The 22,611-nt window shown below is 39.2% G+C and overlaps 1 protein-coding gene across 2 annotated transcripts in view; it reads right to left on the bottom strand.

The window, feature by feature from the left end:
- cdkal1 (CDK5 regulatory subunit associated protein 1-like 1) overlaps positions 1 to 22,611 on the bottom strand; it is a 260,221-nt gene that overhangs the window by 161,045 nt on the left and 76,565 nt on the right. For both annotated transcript variants that reach the window (XM_074682552.1, XM_074682553.1), the window contains exons 5-7: positions 15,940 to 16,036; positions 8,457 to 8,505; positions 1,776 to 1,896 (exon numbers count right to left, since the gene is read on the bottom strand). In XM_074682552.1, the coding sequence (XP_074538653.1) occupies positions 1,776 to 1,896; positions 8,457 to 8,505; positions 15,940 to 16,036 (267 nt within the window). The remainder of the gene's footprint in view (positions 1 to 1,775; positions 1,897 to 8,456; positions 8,506 to 15,939; positions 16,037 to 22,611) is intronic.

The following is a 22,611-nucleotide window of genomic DNA, read 5'->3' as shown; positions in this document are numbered from 1 at the left end:
TGTGACCCATTTATCATCATTTACCAAAAGAATCTGAGCGTTAAGGGAGAGTGTCTGAATCTGTAAACCTCAAAAAGAGCCAGGGATTAACTTATCATACAAGAGTGGTGGCTAGTTCTAAGACGTGGTTAATCGAGAAAAAATCAGACTTTCAAAAACTGGCGAGTTTTGTCTGTGCTGAGTGACATTTCTGCAAATTTCCACAAACTCATGCTTCGCTGTTTTAACCTGCCAAATATGTGTCGGCTTCAAAAACCAGATTATCTGAAAAATGTGGGAATCGCATTAGATGAAGTGGTGTCTAAGAAGCTTTCTTCGGAAATAAAGAACAAAAAAATTGCCGACTACAACATCCCAGGCTTATCCAACTCTTAAGAAAGAGGCTCTGATCTCTGACCTAACCTTTGACCTGAGGCGAGGAAACGTTATCATGAGACGATGATGTTGAACTTAAGAGAGACAGAAATATAATGGCAGAGCTATGGCTTTACTCGTAATGGAGCTGTAAGAATCAAGGTTTTGGGTTGAAGAAAAATTATATATATATATATATATATATATATATATATAAATAAAACACAGAAATGTTGACACACTTATTGCACCTGAGTGATGCATGGTTACACTTTTACAATACAGCTTCACCATGTATCTTCTGCATCAGCATCACACCCAAATTAACCATAAAACACTTAGGTGGTAAATCTGGTAATAAAACTGTGATAACTAATAGGTCAGGACCTGAAAACAGGTCACAACCTTCTTATTGGTTGCTTCGTATGTAGCACCAGGGATGTTGCTCCAATTAGCTCAGAAGGTTCAAGGACAAGAATGGAAATTCCAGCTCCATGTTTGTTCCCCCGTATTGACAGCAACAAACAGGTTCAAACAAAAGAATGTTATAGTCAGGGTGCTGTGTCTACAAGTTATTTACTTCCTCGCTTTGTAAGTCGTGCCATTAGTGGATAGATACTGAGGACAGGCAGGAGCATGATTGATGGATTATCATCAGCAGGGGCCCAGCATGGTGGAATTAGTCTGTCGTAACCCTCTGTAAGTAGCCCACTGAGACCACAGCGCGGGGTTAGTCGGGACATACAGATCTGTAAACAACATGAAATTAGCCCATAAAAATGTGTGTGTACATGTGAGTGTAGGTCCAAGTGTCTATAGCCATGCTTCAGCTCATAAATGAAAACAGACATTCCCATCCATCCATGTACAATATTTGTCTAATAATATGCACATTTATTCATCTATCAACACTATTAAATCTTCTTTACTGGCATTTCTATTTATGGTATAATGTTCTAAACCACATACCACATAAATATTCTTGAATAAACACCCAGCCAGTGAAAAGGAACAGCAAAAGAACAAAGAATCGTAACAGTAAAGAAATACAAAACACCGCAGCTACAAAAAATATATATAAATAGAATAAAAACAACAGTCTATACATACTGCTGCTTCTGTTGTTTCTCTGCTTTTATGAAGAGTTAAATAGAAGCAAACACCTGTTGAGTTTCTAGATTTACATTTAAAGAACAAATAACACTACGTACATCCCAAGCAAACCATGTGAAATTGATAAAATAAGAAGCACAAGGGCTCTGTTTAAGTGGTTGTGTAACAAGGGAGGTTAAGCAAGTACACACACACACACATGCACACAGACCATAAAGTAGGGCTGTAAAGAAGCAGTGAAATTGAATTCACAGTTGGAGCTGAATATTTCATGAGCAGTTCTCTTTGCTTGTGAGTCTGTGTCTTACCCAGTGTTAATGGAGATGATTTCAATCAGAGGGTTCTTCCGGATTTTGGGCAGGTCCAGCCTCGCTCCTCCCAGCCTCCGGCCCCCATCTTTCTTCTGACCCAGGAGACGAACAGAGTGTCCTGTAAACAACAAACAAAGCTTCAGAACATTTTTTTAAACACCCAAACATTGACTGGCAGTGATGCCTTTTTTTTTTCTGTAGTTTACTTGTTGCAGCAGTGACTTAGTAGCATTAAGACCGGTCTGTGGGACACTGAGCTGAGACAGCATTTTGATGTTGGAAATGATTAATTCATCCAGTTTAATAAAACAATACCTCGGTCAAAAAGGTTAGTTCCTCTGTCCACCAGAGCAACCAACTCAAACTCAAATATGCAGTGCGCACACATGTACACACTCACACCCAGCCTTTTGCCAGAAAAAGAGATAAAAAGTAGAAGTCAAGCATTTGAATAAGTGAGATCAATCTCTTTATAAATCCTTCCTTTAACTTTTCTCATCCTCTCAGCACCACATGTTCGGAACAGGCAGAAAGGTTTAGTCAAAAGTGTCTGAACAGACCGAACTCTGACATTATGTCTGCTGTTAAGTCGACAGATATTAAAAGAAGGTCAGAACAGGTGGAAACAATAAAGAACAATCCAAGACGGGGAATGAGTTTGACAAATAACAGCCATTAGGAACAGATTTTTCACTAGCTGAACAGTAGAACACCTTTAATAAAAATTATAAAACCACATTGTGGCATCATAATTCCACATCCAAGTCTTAATACCAAAATATGTCTCGTCTTTAGTGTGCAGAAACGGGATGCAGTGGTCTCTCCTCTCCATCAATAGGACACCAACTAGAGGGTGAGAGAGACGGAGGCGCTGAGGGATGGAATTGTCTTCCTGTTTTCATCCGCTTTACATGGGTCTCCTGGGAGGGTGGGCTCAGGGCAGGAAGCATGCTATCAATTGGTAGATAAAAATGACAATCTGCCCCAAAGGAGGACAAAGAGCCTATCGGTGGGGCGTGACTGGTCGTAATACCTTTGAACAAGCGAGGAAATTAGAAAACTTCCCTTGTGGAAAACAGCTGAGACTTGGAGAAGGTTTGTCCATGCTGTCTTCAGTCTGCCATCAGCATCAAACATAGATTTAAGCTTCATGCATGCTTCAATATTCTTCACCCAAGATCTGTTGCTCCATTTGTTGAATGATCACTTAATGGACTAGGGATGCATGACATTGGATTTTTGGCCATATCCGATAGCCAAACTCATATTAGTAAATACAGAAACTGATTTGTACAAAGCGTGACAAATAACTATTTTATAAGCATGTTCTTTAATTAGGAGTTATTTGCAAAAATGAGAAGTGAAAGCATCTATTGAGACAAAAACAATAGTAAAAGCAAAGTGATGTGCACTGCTGGAAAAGTCTTCAGCACTTTCATTTCTGATTATAATACCTCAAGGTCTCAACAAACAAAATACAGCAACAAAAAATTCAATTGACTTCAGGTCCCTTTAGTCAACTGAACCCAAAAGCATCAGAAATGAGTTGTCTTTTGTTTGAACCTCTGTTGCAGTGATCACTTTGTCAGAGCCATGTTGAAAATATTGAGGATGATTTCATTAATAAATGCAACCTCTAAACAGTTTTACAGAAAAGGAGGACGTGGCCTAACTGCAGTAGAAAAAAAATGACAAAATTACTCAGTCTAACCTTGTATTGAATCCACCAGTGTAGATAGAAAAATTGGAAATGGAATAAATTACCTCAAAAGTACAAAATGGGTTACATGGTGAGGCTCAATGATAGACTGAAAACACCTTTGTACAAAACGTGCAGCTTCACAGGACGCACCAAACCTAAAAAAAAAAGTGTCTGGGCCTTGACTGAAGCTTTTTGCTGAACAATGCAGTTTTCTAAGAGCTGTCAACATTGTATCTTTGGTTCTGATGGTATCAACTATGTGGTAAATGAGTTTTCTTATACAGACTTGTCAACAGAGGTAATAACCATAGGGTGCTGTATTTGTAGTCCCCACAACACTAAAGTATTAGATGTCCCTGCTCATAAAACCTAAACATTTGGATCCCATTCTAATCACTTTTGTTTCTAAATCAGTACACAACCCCTGTTCATGTGACTGCCACCAAAGGCTCAAGAAACAATCTCACTCCCAGCATGAAATCACTCCAGGAGAATGCCAAAAGGCAAATTCAATTTCAGGGCAGAGAAAGCCATGAATGGGAAGCAAAAGCTAACTTGAGTTGCTGAGGAAACTCCATGAGTGCTGTCCTCTTTGTCATCTCAATTACAGATTTTAGAGAGGCCGACTGCTGTGCAAAGCTGCATGGGATACAGACAAACACAACCATCACACTATAGCACATTTTGTAGTTATTGACTGCCCTCCACCTTCCCCTCCTGTGCTTTTTCCAATCTGTTTCTCCTTTGTTCTTTTTTTCTCTCCTTCATAAATACAAACCGACATAAATCCCTCCACCCAGTCATAAGTGCCCATTATAACACTGTATGGAAAAGGAGAGAGGAAAAGCAGGAAAAATGAAGGGACAGAGGTAGATGGATGGATGGTCCAGGGATGATAGAAAAAAAAACATCACAAGTGAAAGATGTTCAGGACAGTCAGATTGATGGTTGGATCAGAGAGGTAGGGAGCTAAAAGATTGACCTGTTGACCTGCGTCTGATGTCTCATAAGTGCTGGGTCTTGTTGTGCTCCCTGGTTTGATTGTAAAGCAGCAGGCAGGGTTGGGGGGGGGTGCAAGATGAAGACAGAGGAGGTGAAATGCACCCTTGTGATACAAACAGATAATTAGATAGGTGCAACTATAGTTGAAGATTTTTTCTTTTTTTTATTTTATTTTCATATTGAGTGTCAACAGATTCATTTTTCGTGTAAAATACCAAATGTTTAACTTAGCAATGCCATGGAAGCAAATTTCTCTTAAGACTACTTCTGAAGTCATATGAGACCATAATGATTGACAGTGACAACCTCCTCTACAGACCTTGCTGTATTAATTTCAGATAGGTCACTGAGCATTGAAACATACTGTTCAGATGACCTGAAATGAATGTGAAAGTCTCTAGCTGATTTAACCCCCCCTTCCTTCTTGCCTTTATGTCTTTTTCTATCTATCCCCATCTTTACACTCCTGCTTTTTCGTTTTTCTGCACTGATACATGCAAACAGTTTGTTTTTCCTGTTGTAATAAGGATCATGAGGTTATATGGATGCCATATAGCCTCTGATCTGTAGCTAAGTAGATACATTAGCCCGTCTAACCTCCCCTGCCCTCTGCTCCTCTGTCACACACAGCACACTAAATCTAATTTGTTTCTGAAAAATAAAAGAATGCCGGGTGAAATCGTATCATCCGGGGCCATCATCTCAGAGAGAGAGGATCAATATTAGGAGGCCAATAAAGAAACAAAGACATCAAATGACCCTATAAAGAGAGGGGTACAGCTGTTATTTATTAATGCTACTAACATCGGACTTAGATGAAAGTGTGTGTTCCTTCAGAAGAGGAAACATGACGCCTGTGTGTGCTTCTGTGTACTGAATGTATTATCTGTAAATGTAAACACTGATGCTCAGAGGTTTTGCCTTCCAACTACTCATGGCTCTGTTTTTGTTTGTTGAGAATTAACAAGAGACATGAAGTGTGGCTGGATTCCCCTCGCAAAAATATGTATCCACGGGTGTCGTTAGTTTTTATGGATCTGCCAGTGGACTTGGATAACAAAAAATGATGCTTCAGTTTTATCTTGTTTTCCCAAGAAAATCAACATCTGGCAAGGCTTAGAGAGTAATAGATTCGGATAAGCAAGCTTATGATCACATTAGCAACACTACCCACCAAACCACTGACGCTGCACACACAGGGCACTAGTTGTTATGAGAATGGCTGTATAAATGTTGATTACTGTGTGCATGCTCAGCAACCCGACCTGAGATAACCAAAAGATAAAAATACCAGGTCATTTACAACAGGTAGTAACTGGAGCTTTATGTGAGGTAGTTACACTACGATTAAAAGCAGTTTTACAGAAGTGGAGTAACCTCACAGAGTTCTCTTAAAGGTTGGTTTCAAACTGAATAGACAGGCTCACACCTTAAGAAACCCAAGGTCATAAAAGTATAGCAGTACTCTTGTCATGTGGAAAACAGACCTGCAAGCAATTTTGCCTTGTCTATTAGCTGTTCATTGAAGTAAGTATTTTAGTAGCCATTACGAAAGGCAAATCCCCGAGCTTTAAGGTTTATGCCCAGGCCTCCGAGCTGAAATAACAGCTCTCAGTTTATATGAGGTCATAAAGAACTGTAATGATACCGGGGAAATTAGTTTCTATGGAGGGGGTGACGAAAGGGGGTAAAATGGAAGAGAAGAGAGAAGAAGAGATGGAATGAGGCTGTGAGAGGGCAGAAAAGAAGAGAAAGAAAGGAGATCAAGAGATGCCAAGGTAGAAAAGGGGAAAAAAGGAAATTATGAGCAAATCATAGAAGAAAAAGGAGGGAGAAAAGTCACAGTGAGTGTAGTGGAGTGTGAGTGTGTGATTGTGAAGCCAGACGATTTAGGGTTAATGACACATTGTAAAATTAAGCCTCAGTTCAGCTGTCCTTCATTAGAGTGAAGCCTGCAGTGCAAACTAGTCACTCATACACACATGCATGCAGTGTAAGCTCAATCTGCTCTTTATTAGCGAACAGCTGGGGGTACACGACAGCTTGACTGGACACTCTCACACTGTAAACTCTGACTGACCTTCATTAAACTGTTTAGTGCAGTGGTTCGCTAACGGTTTAAATGGATGACCTAATCACTGCCATGTGAGCTCGTCTCACTGTCAGTACGCGTCTCAGAGCAAGACCACTTTAACAAGCTACTCAGACGGGAAGGCAGGATTAGACAGGGCAAGAATGCTGGTGAAATGCTTAGAACATCAATCCTGGACATTTGTCTTACCGAGCAATTAAACTGAAATGTATTTATTCTGTTTCAGAAAATGTTGATTGAACCAAACTTTCTGTGCATTTAGGCACAGATAAAGAGCCTTTAGCCTCCTGGTAAAAATACATGCCATGTTCCAATAAGAGACTCTTGCCAAGCACATTTATGCAGGTTGTTTAATAGGATGCACAGATAACGATCATGGTATTTGGGTATCGGTCTGATGCATCCCCTCAAAGCTAGATCAGTATTAGGGGTGTTTATGGTGTCAATCCAGGAAATCAGCTCTATGCCTTTTTTTTTACTCTTGGCTACTTGATTTGAAATGTTACCTCTCATGCACTCACCTTGTGCTTTTTGCTGCATTACCAGCCTACAGGGTATAAAAGTTTACAATTTTAATACTTTATAGTTTCAATAAATTACTTCAATAATTCAATATACCCATTTTGCCTTTTACCTAAAAGAGTCTTATCCCACAGTAGAGCAGGTGTTTATTATTTAACACTGGTATCTGTCAGATCCAAAGCCCAGGAATCAGTATCAATATCAGGACCAGCAAAGTTGGATCAGTGCATCCCTAACCTTTAACCTTTAACATTTAAATCAGTTAACTTAGAATGAGACTTCTATCTACACAAGAGCAGGTCCCTTTTCAAGGAAGCTAACCCTAACAAGTTTTTAGTGGTTGTTGCACACAAAAGAATTTGTACTGAAAGAAGTTTTTGACATGGAAAATTCTACATGTGGAGGAGCATACTAATATATTACAGGAGTTTCTCATCCAACGGGATGAGTGAGCAAAGAAGAGTTTTAATGTAGAATTTGACTGCTTTCAATGTTTGCAGCTCTGGGCATTGTACCTTTAAAACGAGAATATGTACTCCTAATCCGTTTCCATCTTAAGCCCAGTTTCAACCAAGTAAATCAGTTCGGTTCATTCCGTCTTGGCACGGCACACATTTTATGGCATTTCCATGAACTAACCCGGGACAGATCCTCAAATAACCGAGACCATTCTGTAAGGGTACCAGACTAAACCAATCCGATCCCAGAAGGTGCAGCTATGACACTTACTGTGCAACAGTGGCCTTTTCTGTATTTCACCTTGTGGCACACGGCCTTCTCTGAAACAAGGCTTGATTGGGCTTTGTAACAAAGAGCCACATGACAAGTACAAAGAAGGCAAATTGCTGGATGTCTTCCTTTGTTGCTTTTTGTTCACTGTCGCGTTTTTCTTCTCCATTGAATTTATCAGTGGGGTACACTGTGTCGCGTTGCTATGGCGTCACTCTATTATGTAATTGATGTGGCTATCGGTGTCTGGGGCATGGTTGGCTGTGGAAACGCAAACAGGATCAGGCTTGACTGGTACCAAACTGTAGTGATCCAAACCGGACTGCTTGGTGAAAACAGGGCTTTAAATTTACAGAATAAAAAATATTAACACTTGATATGAGACTAGTTAGCCAGAAAATACAAAATAATCACTTATATTTCAAAAGTTCACCAAATCATTTTGTTCACATTGTTTTTAGAGCTGCAGGTCCAGAGGAAAGTATTTGTTCCATCATGTGACACTCAGTCTTTGAATTATCAGTGAGCAGGCAGACTGGGATCATTTTTCATCAGCTGATCAATGCATGGCTGCTTATATTCAATCATACACTGAGTGTTCTGGTTTGTGTGTCTTTGTGTGCTAAAATACCTTTAACGGCCTCGTCCACCACTTCCACCACTCGATCAATCTGCTGGACCTGAAACAGAGACAGACAGACACACATGGGAAAAGTTTATTGATGCTGACAAACCCAAGTGCACACAGCAAACAAAAGCCTGCTATTGACAACCCCACAAACACAAATATACTGATCCACGTTCAAACAAGGTTTGCATGTAAATACAAACAAAAGAGAATGCAGAGAACTGCTCACAGGCACACAAGCACAAACAGATTCAATCACACTCAGTTTCCTACAGCCGAGATTAAGTGGTATAGATTTTTTAAATGCCACTAGGTGTCTCTGCAGCTGTAGCACCTCGTATATGATGTATTGACAGAGATACAGTCTGGTGGTAAGATTTCATAAAAAGGACAAAGATAAAGAAACATGAAATGGTAGATGGGTTCCTAATCGATTATCGTATTAAATAAACTAAATTAAAATACTACAACATTAATGTTATGATAAAGAAGATTTGCTTTTTCCACTTATTTCACTCCAAGCCTCCCCACCAAAACGCCATTAATTCATAACATATCAAGACCTGACTTTAAGAAGGTTGTGTTGGTTGTTGAAAGTGTGAGAATTATTTTCTTTTTTAGGAACGCAATGATTCAATCACCCACCATCTCTGTGCAACTCATTTGCAGCAAAAGCAGCAAGGAGTGATTGAGAAAAAAAGAGACAGGCAGGTGTGAGGGAGGAGTAAAAATAAGAAGAAGTGGGGATGGTAGAAGGATTATTTCTTTTTATCACTTTTCTTTTTCCTCCCAGCATCTCCTCCATCTCTAGATCATTTACTTTCTCTTCTCTTCAGGGCTTTAGCCTGCAGCATGCATTCTCAGTGCCTCTAGGCCTATTACCCAAAGAAACTCTTCTCCAAAACATTCCCACTGATACACACTGTGCCTTGCAGGAAGCTGTTATATGCATGTTACACACTATGGTGAATCAGTTTTTCTTCTAATGGTCAGCCAATTTAGGTTGGTGCAGAGAAGCAGCAGGTGTCCTTGCACACATGAAGGGTTGATTTTTATACACATTTACTTTTTTAGATTGAAGCTATGGCACCAGTCCTACTTCATAAACCCGATGGAGTGCTTACTAAAGAGAAACATGTTTGTTTGTTTAAACAAGAAATTGTTCGGGCTGGTTTAGGCACTTTATCAAGAGGCTGTCTCTCACTTTGCAATTTTGTTGCACTTGTTGCAATGACAAATAAAGTTCGATTCTATTCTATACTAATGGGGGATCCGTATAAAGAAATGCTGACCAACACCATAAATAGCATTTATATTTTATGGATCATATAAAGAAAATAAGATACAAGGAAGATCTAAATGTTTAGTTTCACTTTCATTTTATACTGCAGAGTCAGGATGAGTGATAGATGTGGCAGTTAAAAGTAGGGATAGACCGATTATTGGCCGGGCCAATTATTGGCCAGGCCAATTATCGGGGCCGATATTTGGCATTTTGGAGCATATCGGCATCAGCCTTTTTTTTCAGTCCGACGGCGGATATGAAACCCATTCTGAAACCCACAAAACTATGTTGTTTTAACTCTGATGCTTGTCTGCACAGAATTTATCCCTTTCTACACTATGGAAGCCCTAGATGGTCAAATCAGTCATGTAAAACCAAACAGAAAATTAATTGAACTAAATTACATGCCTGTAGAAGGCAGCACAAACTCAATTCTCTCCAGTTTTATTGCAGTTACATAGAAATTTTTGAAAACTTTATTTACTGTAGAAAACTTTAGCTATTTACTTTTTTAAGTTTTCACTTAACTTTAAAAAAAATGCTGCTAAGCCTGGGAGCAGTTTAATAAACATATGCTTGAAGGCATTTGATTGCAGTCAAGTGTTGGAGTTTGTATCGTTCAAAACTTTTTATGCCAATATTCTCACTTTGACTTGAAATGAATATCGGCTTCAAATATTGGTTATCGGCCTCCTTGCCAAAGTAGAAATCTGTATCGGTATTGGCCCCAAAAAATCCATATCGGTCTATCTCTAGTTAAAAGGCAGGGTCATGTAACTGTTGTCTTGTCGTGTCTTGTCTTTTCGGTAGCTATCCATGTGGTTTTAATTTCGGGGGTTGGTGAGACTATATGCCAGTGACTTTTTGTGTCTATGCCCTCTGAGTGCCTGGAACTGATCATGATCATTATCATTACTTATAATGATACCCCAGGGAAGACCACGTTTTGTTTTGTTGTTAATGATTTTGTTTTGTTTAGGTAAGTGTTCTCAGAAAGTTTTTAATTTTTTCTTGCTCAATTTTCTGGCACAAATAAGCACTTCTTAAAGAAATACCGATGTCTGATTTGATAGATAGCAGTATGTGCACTCCCTCTTCTAGCCTCCTACTTCTTCACTTTTTATAAGTATCATTATCTTTATTATTATCATATTCTCATTGCTTAGTTTATTATTATTATTAATATTTTTATTATAACTATTATTACTTATTCTTTTTTAATTTTTATTTTATTATCATTATTATTACTATTTGTAATCATTATAATTAGTACATTTCTTTTTTTTATCCTTGTGGTTGTTTTAAATATGGATTTATGTGTTTTTATTATAATGTCACTATATATTACGATTATTTTTATTTATTCATTCTTTATTTATTTAATTATTTATGTATGTGTATGTGTATGTTTGTATGTATTTGTATGTATATATGTGTGTATGTATGCATGTGTATGTATATATATATATATAACAATTTTTTTATTATTTTTATTATTTTTTTATTTTATTTGCTTATTTATTTATCAATTTATTTCTCTTTTTTCTCTTTTATTCTAAAAAAAATTATGCATATTTGGTCTTTTTTGGGGGGGTTATATGCATATTATTGTAACAAATTGTACATTTCTGCTTACTTTGTGGCAAAAATTCAATAAAAAAGAATGTTGGAAAAAAAAAAAAAAGGCAGGGTCATTTTTGTTAGTATGCGTTTTAATCTGAAATCATAACCTACCCATTTTCCAATGGATCCTTTAAAGAGACAAATAAGCAGTGGTGATATGAGGAACCGTTGAAAAGATTAACCATATTTACTTATAAAGGCAACATAAGGCACACAAACAAATAAATAGAGCTCTCTCAAGACTGATGTGCGTGTTGCTTATGTTTACAACAATGCTTACCCACTGTTACTGTCGGATTACCTCGCTAGCAGAGTGTGATTGTGTGTGCTATGTGTGATGTGTCTCAGATACTGAATGTGACATGTCTAGTTCAGAGAAGTGAAACACAGGAGGCTTGCGTGACTGTTTGTGTACCTTACACATAATACACTTTCATTCTCTTCACAATCCCTTCAGAGAGAAACACACAAAGCTGACACACGGGTCAATTAAACTGAATGTATTCAACAGGAAGAACTTCTTTCTTCTTCTTTAAACTACACTCCTCATCTAGCCGTTAGTGCAATCACAATACACAAATTCATGTCTGCTTCTTTGCATCTCATTTACATAAACCACCAACTGTCACTGTCATTGTGAGGCTGATTGTAACTATCAAGGATACACCAGGGGAGTGTGTGCGTACTCATATACCTCTGTGTGGTTGTTCATGCACACCCCCATCAGTGTGTTTGTTGGTGTGTGTGTGTGTTTGAATGCATAATCCAATCTAGTCATGAGAACGAAAGGAACGGCTGTTGTTAACTTCCCAGATGTTTCTGCGTCGCCCTGAAGACTATTACTACAAGCCTGTTTATCTGAATGTAATTATATTTCACATACATGTCTCTTGATTTGACTGTAATCATGTTACACGGTGGCATGCTTGCTTGCTTGAGTAGAACTACTTTATTCATGGTAAAGGATATTTAACATAACCTTTGAGACAACTCCCTGCATTTTTTTTCCGTGGCAGCGGCTGCCATCAGCAGCTGAATCGAGACGGTTTTATTTATTATCTCTGTTTTCAATGAGGCTGTTTGTTAATAAGCACAAACATGGAGTAATATGTAAAATTTACCTCAAGGCTTCTTGCCATGGTTTGTAAAGCAAGGTTTGGTACTCACTTGGAACACACATAGATGGTATATAAAGACTTTAGAAATGCAGGAATTATTCAGCTCTTAAAGAAGGAAATACTACATTTGTATGTTTGAGAGCTTGTTTATAAAACTGAGAGCCTCCCACTGCAAAAGCTTGTTTCTGCATAACTAAACTCACAGTATTGCTTTGATACAAAGTATTATGCTTGAATCTCAAATGTTTTATTTGTGTCTGTAAAATGACAATGGATAGAAAACCTCTAATTCTATGACTGAATCATAGTTTTCTGTTGAACATTACTCATTCAGCTTTTAAGGACAGATAAGCACAGATAGGCGCCGCCCTGTTGGCTATGGCTGCCTTTTGCAGCAGCTCTCTCTTCTTTGTCCGTTTATTGTAATCTTTGTATTTGAAGTTGATCATTACTTTCTATGGCTCATTTGTTGGTCATGGACACCAAACTTTTTGTGTCTTCAGTGATATTTTTACTACTTTTTCTCCTGTGTTTGTCTGGAGATCCTACATGTAACCATGGCTGCACTGTTTACATTTGAACTCAGCCGTTAGCAGCCTGTAGCATGTCAATCCTAACTGGTGTAAGGCCTGATGTCTTCCCACAAGGTGAGGAGAGGGAGGTGAGGACGACGTGCTGGTTCTCAGGTGAAAGCTACGAAGTGACGACATGGACCTGTCCTTCCGTCCATCGTTATTGGGAACCTGAGATCTATCTCCAATAATTTGGAAAGGCTAGCCATGCTTACCCAGCAACAGAGGGAATACCAGAGGGCAGAGTAGCACCATGCTATTCACAGACATGGCTAACAGAGCTAACATCAGACACCAACACCATGTTGGAAGAGCTTCACCTGCTGTGAGCAGACAGGATCCAGGAGACAGAGATGGAGCATGACTGAAGAAGCTCAGTCCTGGACCCTGTGGAGGTGGAGGCTGAGCTGGAGAATGATGGACAAGCTGTCATCAACTATTTTCTTATGGACCTTTTTGAACTTTCTATACACTGTCTTACTTTTGTTTTCTTGATTGCCGCTGTGACTTCAATTTCATTGTACTATGTACTTTATGTTACAATGACAATAAAGTTCTATTCTATTCTATTCTATTCTAAATGAATTTGAATTTATCTATTTGATAGGGAAGATGCAGTTTAACTTAGTTTCATAACAAGACATAACTCTGATGTGCTGTAAAGAGAGTTTTTAACAGTTGCTAGTTTCCTACTCTTGTCCCTAGTTGGGCCTTTGAGTAACCAGATCATAAAATGTACATTGACTGGCAATAAAATGGCAAAACAGTTTATAGAATAACAGTACAGTAAAAAAAACCTCAACTTAAAAAAACAACAAATTCAGTAAACCAGTTGAAACAGGAAATAAAAAACCAGGCAGACTAGGAATGGTTACAGCTCTGGTTTGCTTTCAGCCAGAACTTGACCTTTGCAGTGAAGGATTTTAGATCTGTGTTTAGTTTGGTTTCAGCTGGTAATGAATTCCAGAGTTTACTGCCTTTAACAGAGAAGGCTGACTGTCCAAATGTTGACCTCCGTTTTTGGAAGCCTTTGAACAAATCTGGATAGAGGTTCAGGGGCCAGATTATTAACACATTCAAAAACTAGTTTGAGGAAAGAAAGGTGCATGAAGCTCTCAAAGCTCAGTAAACTGTATTTTTTCAGAATGAAAAGATAGATTTTTTTTGTCCATTATTTTTAGAGCTTTATTGTACAAGAATGAAAGTTTCTAATAGCTGAAGATGAACCCTGGGCCCAAACTGTCACACAATATGAAAAATGAGAAAAGATCATGTAGTGCTTGAATATCTGAGTTGCTTGAGTCGGTATGTACTGCCTATCAAATTTGAAATAATTCTGATTGCTCCTTACTGATTTGGTGATTTTCTTCACATGTTTATCAAATCTGAGATGTGGATCTAAAATAACCCCCAGGATTTCTAGTCTTTATCTTGGACGAAAAACACTTCAGAGCAAACACTGTTTCCTTCTGGAGAAGCACAATGAGTTCAAGCGACTGTTGGACACGTGGCCAGTCAAGATCTCTGCTGCCTTGGTAGGGAACTCAGCAGTAGCATAGATGATAATGTTGACATATCTTCCTTTTAGCTTCTCCTGATTAGTGAAACAGACTGTAAACTAAATGTCCGTCAAAAACTGCAGTTTGCTCCACAGTGTACTTATTCCTTCACCACAGGGTTACAAGTAGAAATGCAAAAACAGGACTTCAATCAAAAACACCCAACACATCTTACTTAAAAGGATGTTTTTTTGCCTCCTGTTGTTATATCTGCATATTTGTTTGACTCCCCGGAGAAGGACAGAGTTTTCGTTTTCGGCTGCAACACCTCTGTGTTTTTGATGGTTCTGTATGTGTGTAGTGTGACACACTATCCTTTCACTTCACACTCTGAATTCAACACAAGAAGAGCGATAGACTCTTCAAGGTCACCTTCAAATAAAAGAAAAGATTAGCACATCTTGGTCAAGACAGACATCAAAAGCATCCTCATATACTTCTATTTGTCTTGAATTAAAAGCACTTTTCTGAATGAAGAAGTATAGATACCATGGGTGCAGCTGATAAATTTGACTATCTTGAAAAGTTCAACAGATTTTTTATCAGTCTTTTTTTAAAGGAAGAGGCAATTATATAAATCACGTATTACATGAAGATTTAAGTGTTTCTATTGTAATTTAATTGATGGTCTTTGGTGTAACAATCCTAAACTAACTGAATGGGAAAAAGTGTGGTAGGAAAAAAGCGTACAAACAACAGGGATGGCTGCACCCTTGAGAGGACTGAGAAGAATAGCAGATTAAAAAACTTTAGAGAGCTTCACAGGGAGTGGGCTGGGGCTGGTGCGAGTGCATCAATAGCCACTAAGTATTCTCAGGAGTGAAGGACCACCACACATGAACGTCTTCATTCCTACTGCATTCTTAATACTACACCACTTCTGCTGTATGTTTAGCTGTCATATCCCTTTTCCTGTCATTTTCTAATCTCTATCATCTAATTTCTATCATTCATCTACTTTGAAATTCCTCTCCCTCTTTCCTTTTCCACCTTTCTGTCCTTCTTTTACTTTGTCTCACTTTTCCTCCTTCCCATCATGTTCTTCTAAGTACCTCAGTCCCGTCTCCTGGGGGGTCTTATTGATCAACCAAGCGGCAGGGAGGGTGAGACAGAACAGGCACAGCGGGCCATCAGCCAGGTGAATGACAGGTCAAACTGTCCATGTGTGTGTTTGTGTGTGTGTCTGTCTGCACTCATAAAAGGTTCTCCATTAGACACGAATAAAGACAAATGAAGGGCAACACTCAGAGTATACACGGCAGATTCACATCCCTGTGCTCCCTCAATCGTCTCCCTTTAAAGCACACACTCACGCTCACACACACATACCCCAATGATGCTGAGTCCTTTGAGGTACTCCATCCGTGGCTGAGCCTGAGGGACACAACCTGCTACCACCACCTTTTTCTGCTGATCCTGAGCTTTTCTGTGAAAACAAATACAAGAAAAAAAACAAAAACAAAGATTAACATAAGAAGGCAGTGTGTCGATTTAATGCCACCTGTTTGGCTAAAGCTTTTTATGTAACTTGTGAAAAGAATGAGGGGGACAAGAAAAAGACAGCTGGCGTCACACCAGTACACTGCTCAAAACTTAATGTCAACCATTAATTCTAATGATTCTGGACGGGTCACTTTACAGACTGACTGTTCCATACAGCTATGAGAGGATATCAAGCACAAACTTTAATCAATATTTCTATACCTGGAATAATATTAACAAGAAGAGCTATGGGTTAGAAGAGCCTTTTAAATAGAAGAGCTAGAATTTAAAAAAGTCAAAAGTGTATTCTTTGAAGTGTCACAAGGCTGCAAATCAAGAAGCTTCTGTCCATAATAGACTGTGTGAATACAAACACCGTGTTACCTGTCTGTGAAACTTCCCCACAACACAGAGAACTTATAGTTCTTAATTTCTGCTATTCCCTCCAGAAATGTCTGTGAAAGTGGAAGAGAATGTACCCAAGATAACTCCAAGGGTGCATATCTTCTTTGTTTTGGATTATCTTTTTTTATTATTATTTTGCTGAAGACACAAACAGTGCATTCTCTAAAAGGCATTAGCTCTGACTCTAAACAGCTTGCTGTACTTTAGTTTTTTTTCACAGCTTTTAGCCATGTTTGACCTTGAACAACTGAATACCAAAGTGACTTAAATGGATAGGTAAAAGTTTTTGGAAACCTGTTAGTGAAGAGCTACAGTATGTCAACGAGAGCCTGATTTTATAATAAAAAGAAGGTTCTGGTGCTTTTAAAGAGGATGGATACTCAGTAATGAACCTATCTTCTTAAGCACACAAAGCAGAATTCTTTATTGACATATCTCACATATCTATTAGGGCTGGGACGATATGCTTTACCCCTGATTTGATTCTTTCACAATTTATGGGGTGCTGATACGATTTAAATTGCGATTCTGCAATAGTTCAGAGTTTTGCAAGTTTTTAGTTCACTTTTCTAACACCAGACCACGTGAGAAAGTTGAATGGTGATAATGTCTATGTGTGACTAATACGAGAAGTAATAATTTCCCCAAAAAATGCACATCAGATGTGAATCAGTTGTTTAGATTTATGCAGGGGATCTGACATCTCAACTTTTTTCGAACCCAGCTTTTAAACAAAGACTAAAATGGAGTGAAATGAAGTGACCTGATTTAAAAAAAAAAAAAAAAAAAGTTTTTGGGCCCAAAAAAATACGAAACAAAAAATCCAGATGCTAAGATATATCTTTTTTTTCCTCCCATCCCTAATATCTACCACACGGTTGCTAATGTCACAGACAACCTGAGTTTAAAGAGGACAGTGTGAGGTAGTGCTAGCCAGGGATGGGTACCGAATTAGGTACTCTTATAGGTACCGACCGAATTCTGTCAAAAGTACCAGGTATCGATTCACATAAAACCAAAAGGTACCATGTTTAGGTACCTAAATGCATCTTTGTGACTGTGAGAGAGTGGAAGTGTAAGCAATTTTCCATACTGGACATGAACACAGCATTGCAAGGCTATATATTAAAGAATACATTTGTTAAATTAATTTTTTTTTATATTTCATTATTAAACAAATTGATATTTTTTTACCACATAAACACAAAAAAGTACCGAAACTTGGTACCGTTGAGTACTGGTACCGATTGCCAGGTACTGGGCATCGGTACCGCATCGTTTCAAATGTGAAAGGTACCCATCCCTAGTGCTAGCCCCCATCCTCCACTGCCAATCAAATCCTTATCCTGCACAAAACATGGACAAAACGGACTAGCCTTGAAAGTACACAAATTAAATATGTTGTTATCCCTACTGCACAAAAAATAAATAAATAAAAAGAAATCACTTTTTCCCCTTTTGGGTCGCTTTAATTTGTGATGTGTGATGTTCTTTCAAAAAAACACAGAAGATAGTTGAGTGAACGACAGATGGAATGTGTCACAGAAAGATTTCAAAACATTTGCACTTCAAGGCGGCGTGTGAGCTGAGTACAAGACGGGCTGAACACAACCATGAGATGAGCCATGAGTGGAGCAATAAACTGACGATTCTATGCAGTGAAATTTATTAAGTGTGTTTTGCAAATACACATTTCCTCATACCCCCCTTTTCCCCTCTATTTTGCTTTTTCCTCATGCTGCGGTTCATACATATTAGGAATGGGTACATTTATAATTAATTCAGCTCTGTGGTAAGCAGGCAGACAGACATTTCATGGTGAAACATGTCAGGACTCTTCTGGTAAAAATATCACCAAAACATGATCACAGGCACAAAACATAAAAATTCAAAACACGTTTTTTTCTGACAAAACAGGTCACTACAACATCCAACATTCAGCCAAGAACATAGCCAAAGCCAAAACTGGGAATTCAAAACATCATGTTAGTGTCAAATATTTAACACACTCATGAATAGTTAGACACAGTGTGTTGTCACTGGTAAGTGAGTTTGTACTGATAAATATTTTTCAAATCATTGTTAGAAAAGAAAGTTACACCAATATTTTTTTTTCTTACAATGATTTGAATCAGAAAGGAGCTGGACACATGACCGACACAACATTGTAGCAAAACAGAAGAAAAGGGTGTGTTTGTGTGCAAGTGTGTCTGTGTGAGTTCCTTCTGTCACCTCCACTTAGTGGCAGTGAGATTTGAGACACTCGGTCTGTCTGACAAAAGCTTTTGGAGAAGCTGCCCAGACTCCAGCATGAATCTTTAATAATGAAGCGTCCTGACAGCTGGAGCGAGAGACAGAGAGAAAGAGAGGGAGAGAGGGAGAGGGAGGGAATGATGGGTGAGGGGGAACACATCAGTAAGGGAGGAATCATGGGAGGAGGACAGCGGAGGGGCAATGAAACTGGATGCGAACTGTCAGCTGTGTTTTAATTCAGACTGCTTGTGTATTCTGTAGCAAAACAAAGAAAGATGGTGATGGAGGCTGAGGGTGTGTGAGCCAGACAAAGGTGAAGGTGGATGATTCAATTCAAAGGCAGCTCACACTGTCAGGTGACTGGAGAAGGGAGGGATGGATGAAAGGTAGAACGGGTGAGGGATCAGTTGAGGGAGGAAGGGAGGAGAGATGAAGGAAGAAATCAATCTGCTTTCATATGATTTTGACTATTTCAGGGCTGTTTGTTTTATTCTTGCGACTTCACTCATCTCGATTTCTTATTCTAACTCTAAATTGACACAAGTGTTTGTAGCGAGAAAACAAAACTACTGAAGATGCCAAACAAGATGAAACATGGAGTGCAGAGGAAGGATCTGATGCCTTTATAAAGATAAAGGTACTGAAACAGATATTTAGAGCAACGCTACACATCACACAATCATGTTTATCGAGACTTACTGTGGAAATAATTTCAGTGGTTTGTCCTTCTGACCATTTAAGAAAAACACTGATCTTTTTGATTTTTAGTACAAGAAAGATACAAAGTATAAAAGGTGTAAAGTCTTGGAAAGTACTGTTAAAGTGATGAAAAAAGGGGTGGGGGGGTCCCATTTTCACAATATTGTCCTTCCCAGTGTTCACCATGAAAAGACTCAAACTGGCATCACTGGCAACACACACACACATATACACATACACATACACACAGCCTGCATAATTCACACAGCCTCCTGCCAAATTGCGCCAAACGCTCCTCTAATGCGTTCTTCTCTCCCCGCCCACAGACTCCGAGGCTTCGCTGACACAGAGAGTGAGCAGACAGCGTCTGAGCCGTCGCCCCGGCGCCCCAGGGGGAACGGTCCAATCACATCGCACACAGCTCGTGGATGGGATGAGATGGAATGGGATTATGCGATGCAGTTGCCGTGGTGATACTTTTGAGCCTGTGTGCACCCTGCCAGTGACCCAGACCAGAGCTGATGCCCCTTGAGATCAGAAGATGAGATGTGTGTGTGTGTGTAATGCGTATAGTATGTGGTGCACACGTGTTTTGCTGGCTTCCTGGCACCTTGCCCTAAATCTCTACGGCCCCCCTGTCAACTCTGTTACAGCTCCCCACCGCCTCAAGACCACACACACCCACGTACACACTTTGTCCAACACACGGGGTCCAATCACCCACACGCTCTGAACACATTCAGCACACATACCAATGGTCACGGGCAACACTGGCAAAGACTTAATACGTTAGTTTATGCATACATGTATGACCCTCTGTGTATGTATGTACAGTAGGAGGCCTGTGCTGTACATTCTGGTTTGTAACAGCTCAGTGGACACAGTGAGTCAGTCAAATTAAAGCAGACTAAATGTCTCAATGAATTGATCAGGTTGACTTAGAGAAGCCTCTTGCTGTATGTATGACATTAAAATTACTCTAGGCATTAAGAAGCATTGTACAGTATGACCTATATAAGATCTCAAACTCTTTCACAGTAAAACTGAAGCTGAAAGAGAGGCCCTTTTCTGATGTGTTATTACGGATTTGTACTGTACTTTTACATCACAGCAAATGAAAACACATCGCTCTGTAAATGAGCCAAACTAGAAACAACTTTTTACCTTCTGATGTCAACAGATCAGATCTGTAAGCAAGGGTGGCTTACAAAACCCTGTTCTACATCAAAGCAGACTCCATTCTCCTGTTTAAAGGTAAAGAAAAGAAAAGAAAATCTCAGGTGGAAGGATTTACCGGAGGCTCTGAAAAGTTGTCTGTCATCCTCAGAGGTCAGACAACGGCTAATAGGTTCAGAGTTCGTTTTTTAAGTAGTCTTTTAACACAAATATCAAACACACAACAATTTGAAATCTTTTTAATCACACACATTTTGTCAGGTAGAAAGACCCAAAGCAGGCAGGCAGCTGTGAACGGTGAGGGGTGAGTGTGTGTGTGTGTGTGCCCTCTCAATGACTCTCCCTGCTGCTAAATACCCTGAGCCTTATACAGATAGCTACATGGGGGGGAAGAGGATGAGCTCATTACACACACACACACAGACACACACAGGAACACACACACACACGTGGAGAGCCAGCCATATGCTCCTCAGCAAACATGTTGCTTAAAGAATGAGGTCATACTGGTAAGAGTGGTGAGGAGAGGTTGTGTAACTAAGATGTAAATATGTTCACCCTGATTAGCTCTGCGTGCTTTTTAACACACTGACCTGTTCTGCCCCATCCTGATGTTTCAGTGAACAAAAATACCAACTGTCTGAAAGCAGTGTTGTAACAAAGAAGAGCGGAAGGAACCTTTTTTTTTAATTGGAAAGAAAATACAGAGCGTCAAATCTTATTCTATTCAGAATGATTTAATTTCATCACAGTTTCAATTTTCTGTATTCGCGCTGTCCTTGCTCCTCAGCGTCCCCTCGTCCCTCATCCTCTCATCTGCACTCCAACAGTTTTCTGGCTGAGTTGACAGCAAGCCAGCCAATCAGCACACTCCTGACCTTTCTGCATTAGCATAAGCAGCAAGGGGCAAGGTTAAGTACCCATCAAGCCTCAGTAATTAAGATGTGAGCTGGTGTGTGCATGAGAGTGTGTGAGTGGGATGAAGTGAGTGGGAGAGGGACCAATTGTGTTTCATCTTCCACTCCACATATTTTCCACTTACACAAACTTCTCCTACTTAAACAACATCACAGTCTCAGTGTTGGTCACTATACTTATATTAATTACACAGCAGCATACACTGATGGGACCACTATTCACATGTAGGATCTTATTGTCATGTTTTTGTTTGTTTATGTTTCTGTTTTCCTGTATTTGCTTTTTCTGGTTATTTGGAGCAGGGAATGTTTCTTCATCTCTGACTGACAGCCCAGACTGTGTAGATTTGTAGAAAACACACTCCGTCCCTCTGATTGAGAACAGCATCTCCTGTGTGAATAAGTGTGCTGGCAAAGTTTACTAAAACAACTGTCAAAATACAAACAGCATAAATAAAACAGCAGCTAACTCCGTGCCTGTGGGATCTGACTGGAGACAAACTCAACTAAATGAAAGCAGTTAATGTACCAGACAGGGGCCCTGTAGGAGATGTAGCCCAGAGAAGGGAAAAGAAGTGGAAACGCATGACAGTGATTGACGGAGAAACTGTCAGAAAAAAACATCTCTCTAAACACGTGAAAAGGAGAGAGGAAGAGATGACACAGGTGAGAGTAAAACAGGAAAAAGCAGAAGGTGAGAGGAGATGAAAATCATGAAATGTGACAGATGAAGAAGAGGGAGGTTCAGTAATGGTGTTTGGATCCTTTCTGTACCAATCTATTATCTGGCTGTGTTGAATTCTTGATTCTGATTGGTTAAAACAACATAACAAACAAGTTATATTTCTTGACAGCAACCTGATCCCACACGTCAAACCCAATCAATCTGTGAAAGGGGCTCCAGCATATTTCACCCCTGCCTGTTGACACTATGGCAAAAACTCAAGTTTCTGTGCAATTTATATCAGTTCACTACATTGATGCTAATTTTGATACACCATTTAATTTGTGTGGGCAGCAAGAAACGTTAATATATATATATATATTTTTTTTTTTTCTCGAGTCACTT

The sequence above is a fragment of the Halichoeres trimaculatus genome, unplaced genomic scaffold (assembly GCF_033239565.1).
Source record: "Halichoeres trimaculatus isolate MK-OKI-2021-1 unplaced genomic scaffold, fHalTri1.1 fHalTri1_scaffold_12, whole genome shotgun sequence".
Classification (NCBI taxonomy): Eukaryota; Metazoa; Chordata; class Actinopteri; order Labriformes; family Labridae; genus Halichoeres; species Halichoeres trimaculatus.
This window is presented reverse-complemented; position numbering and strand designations above follow the sequence as displayed.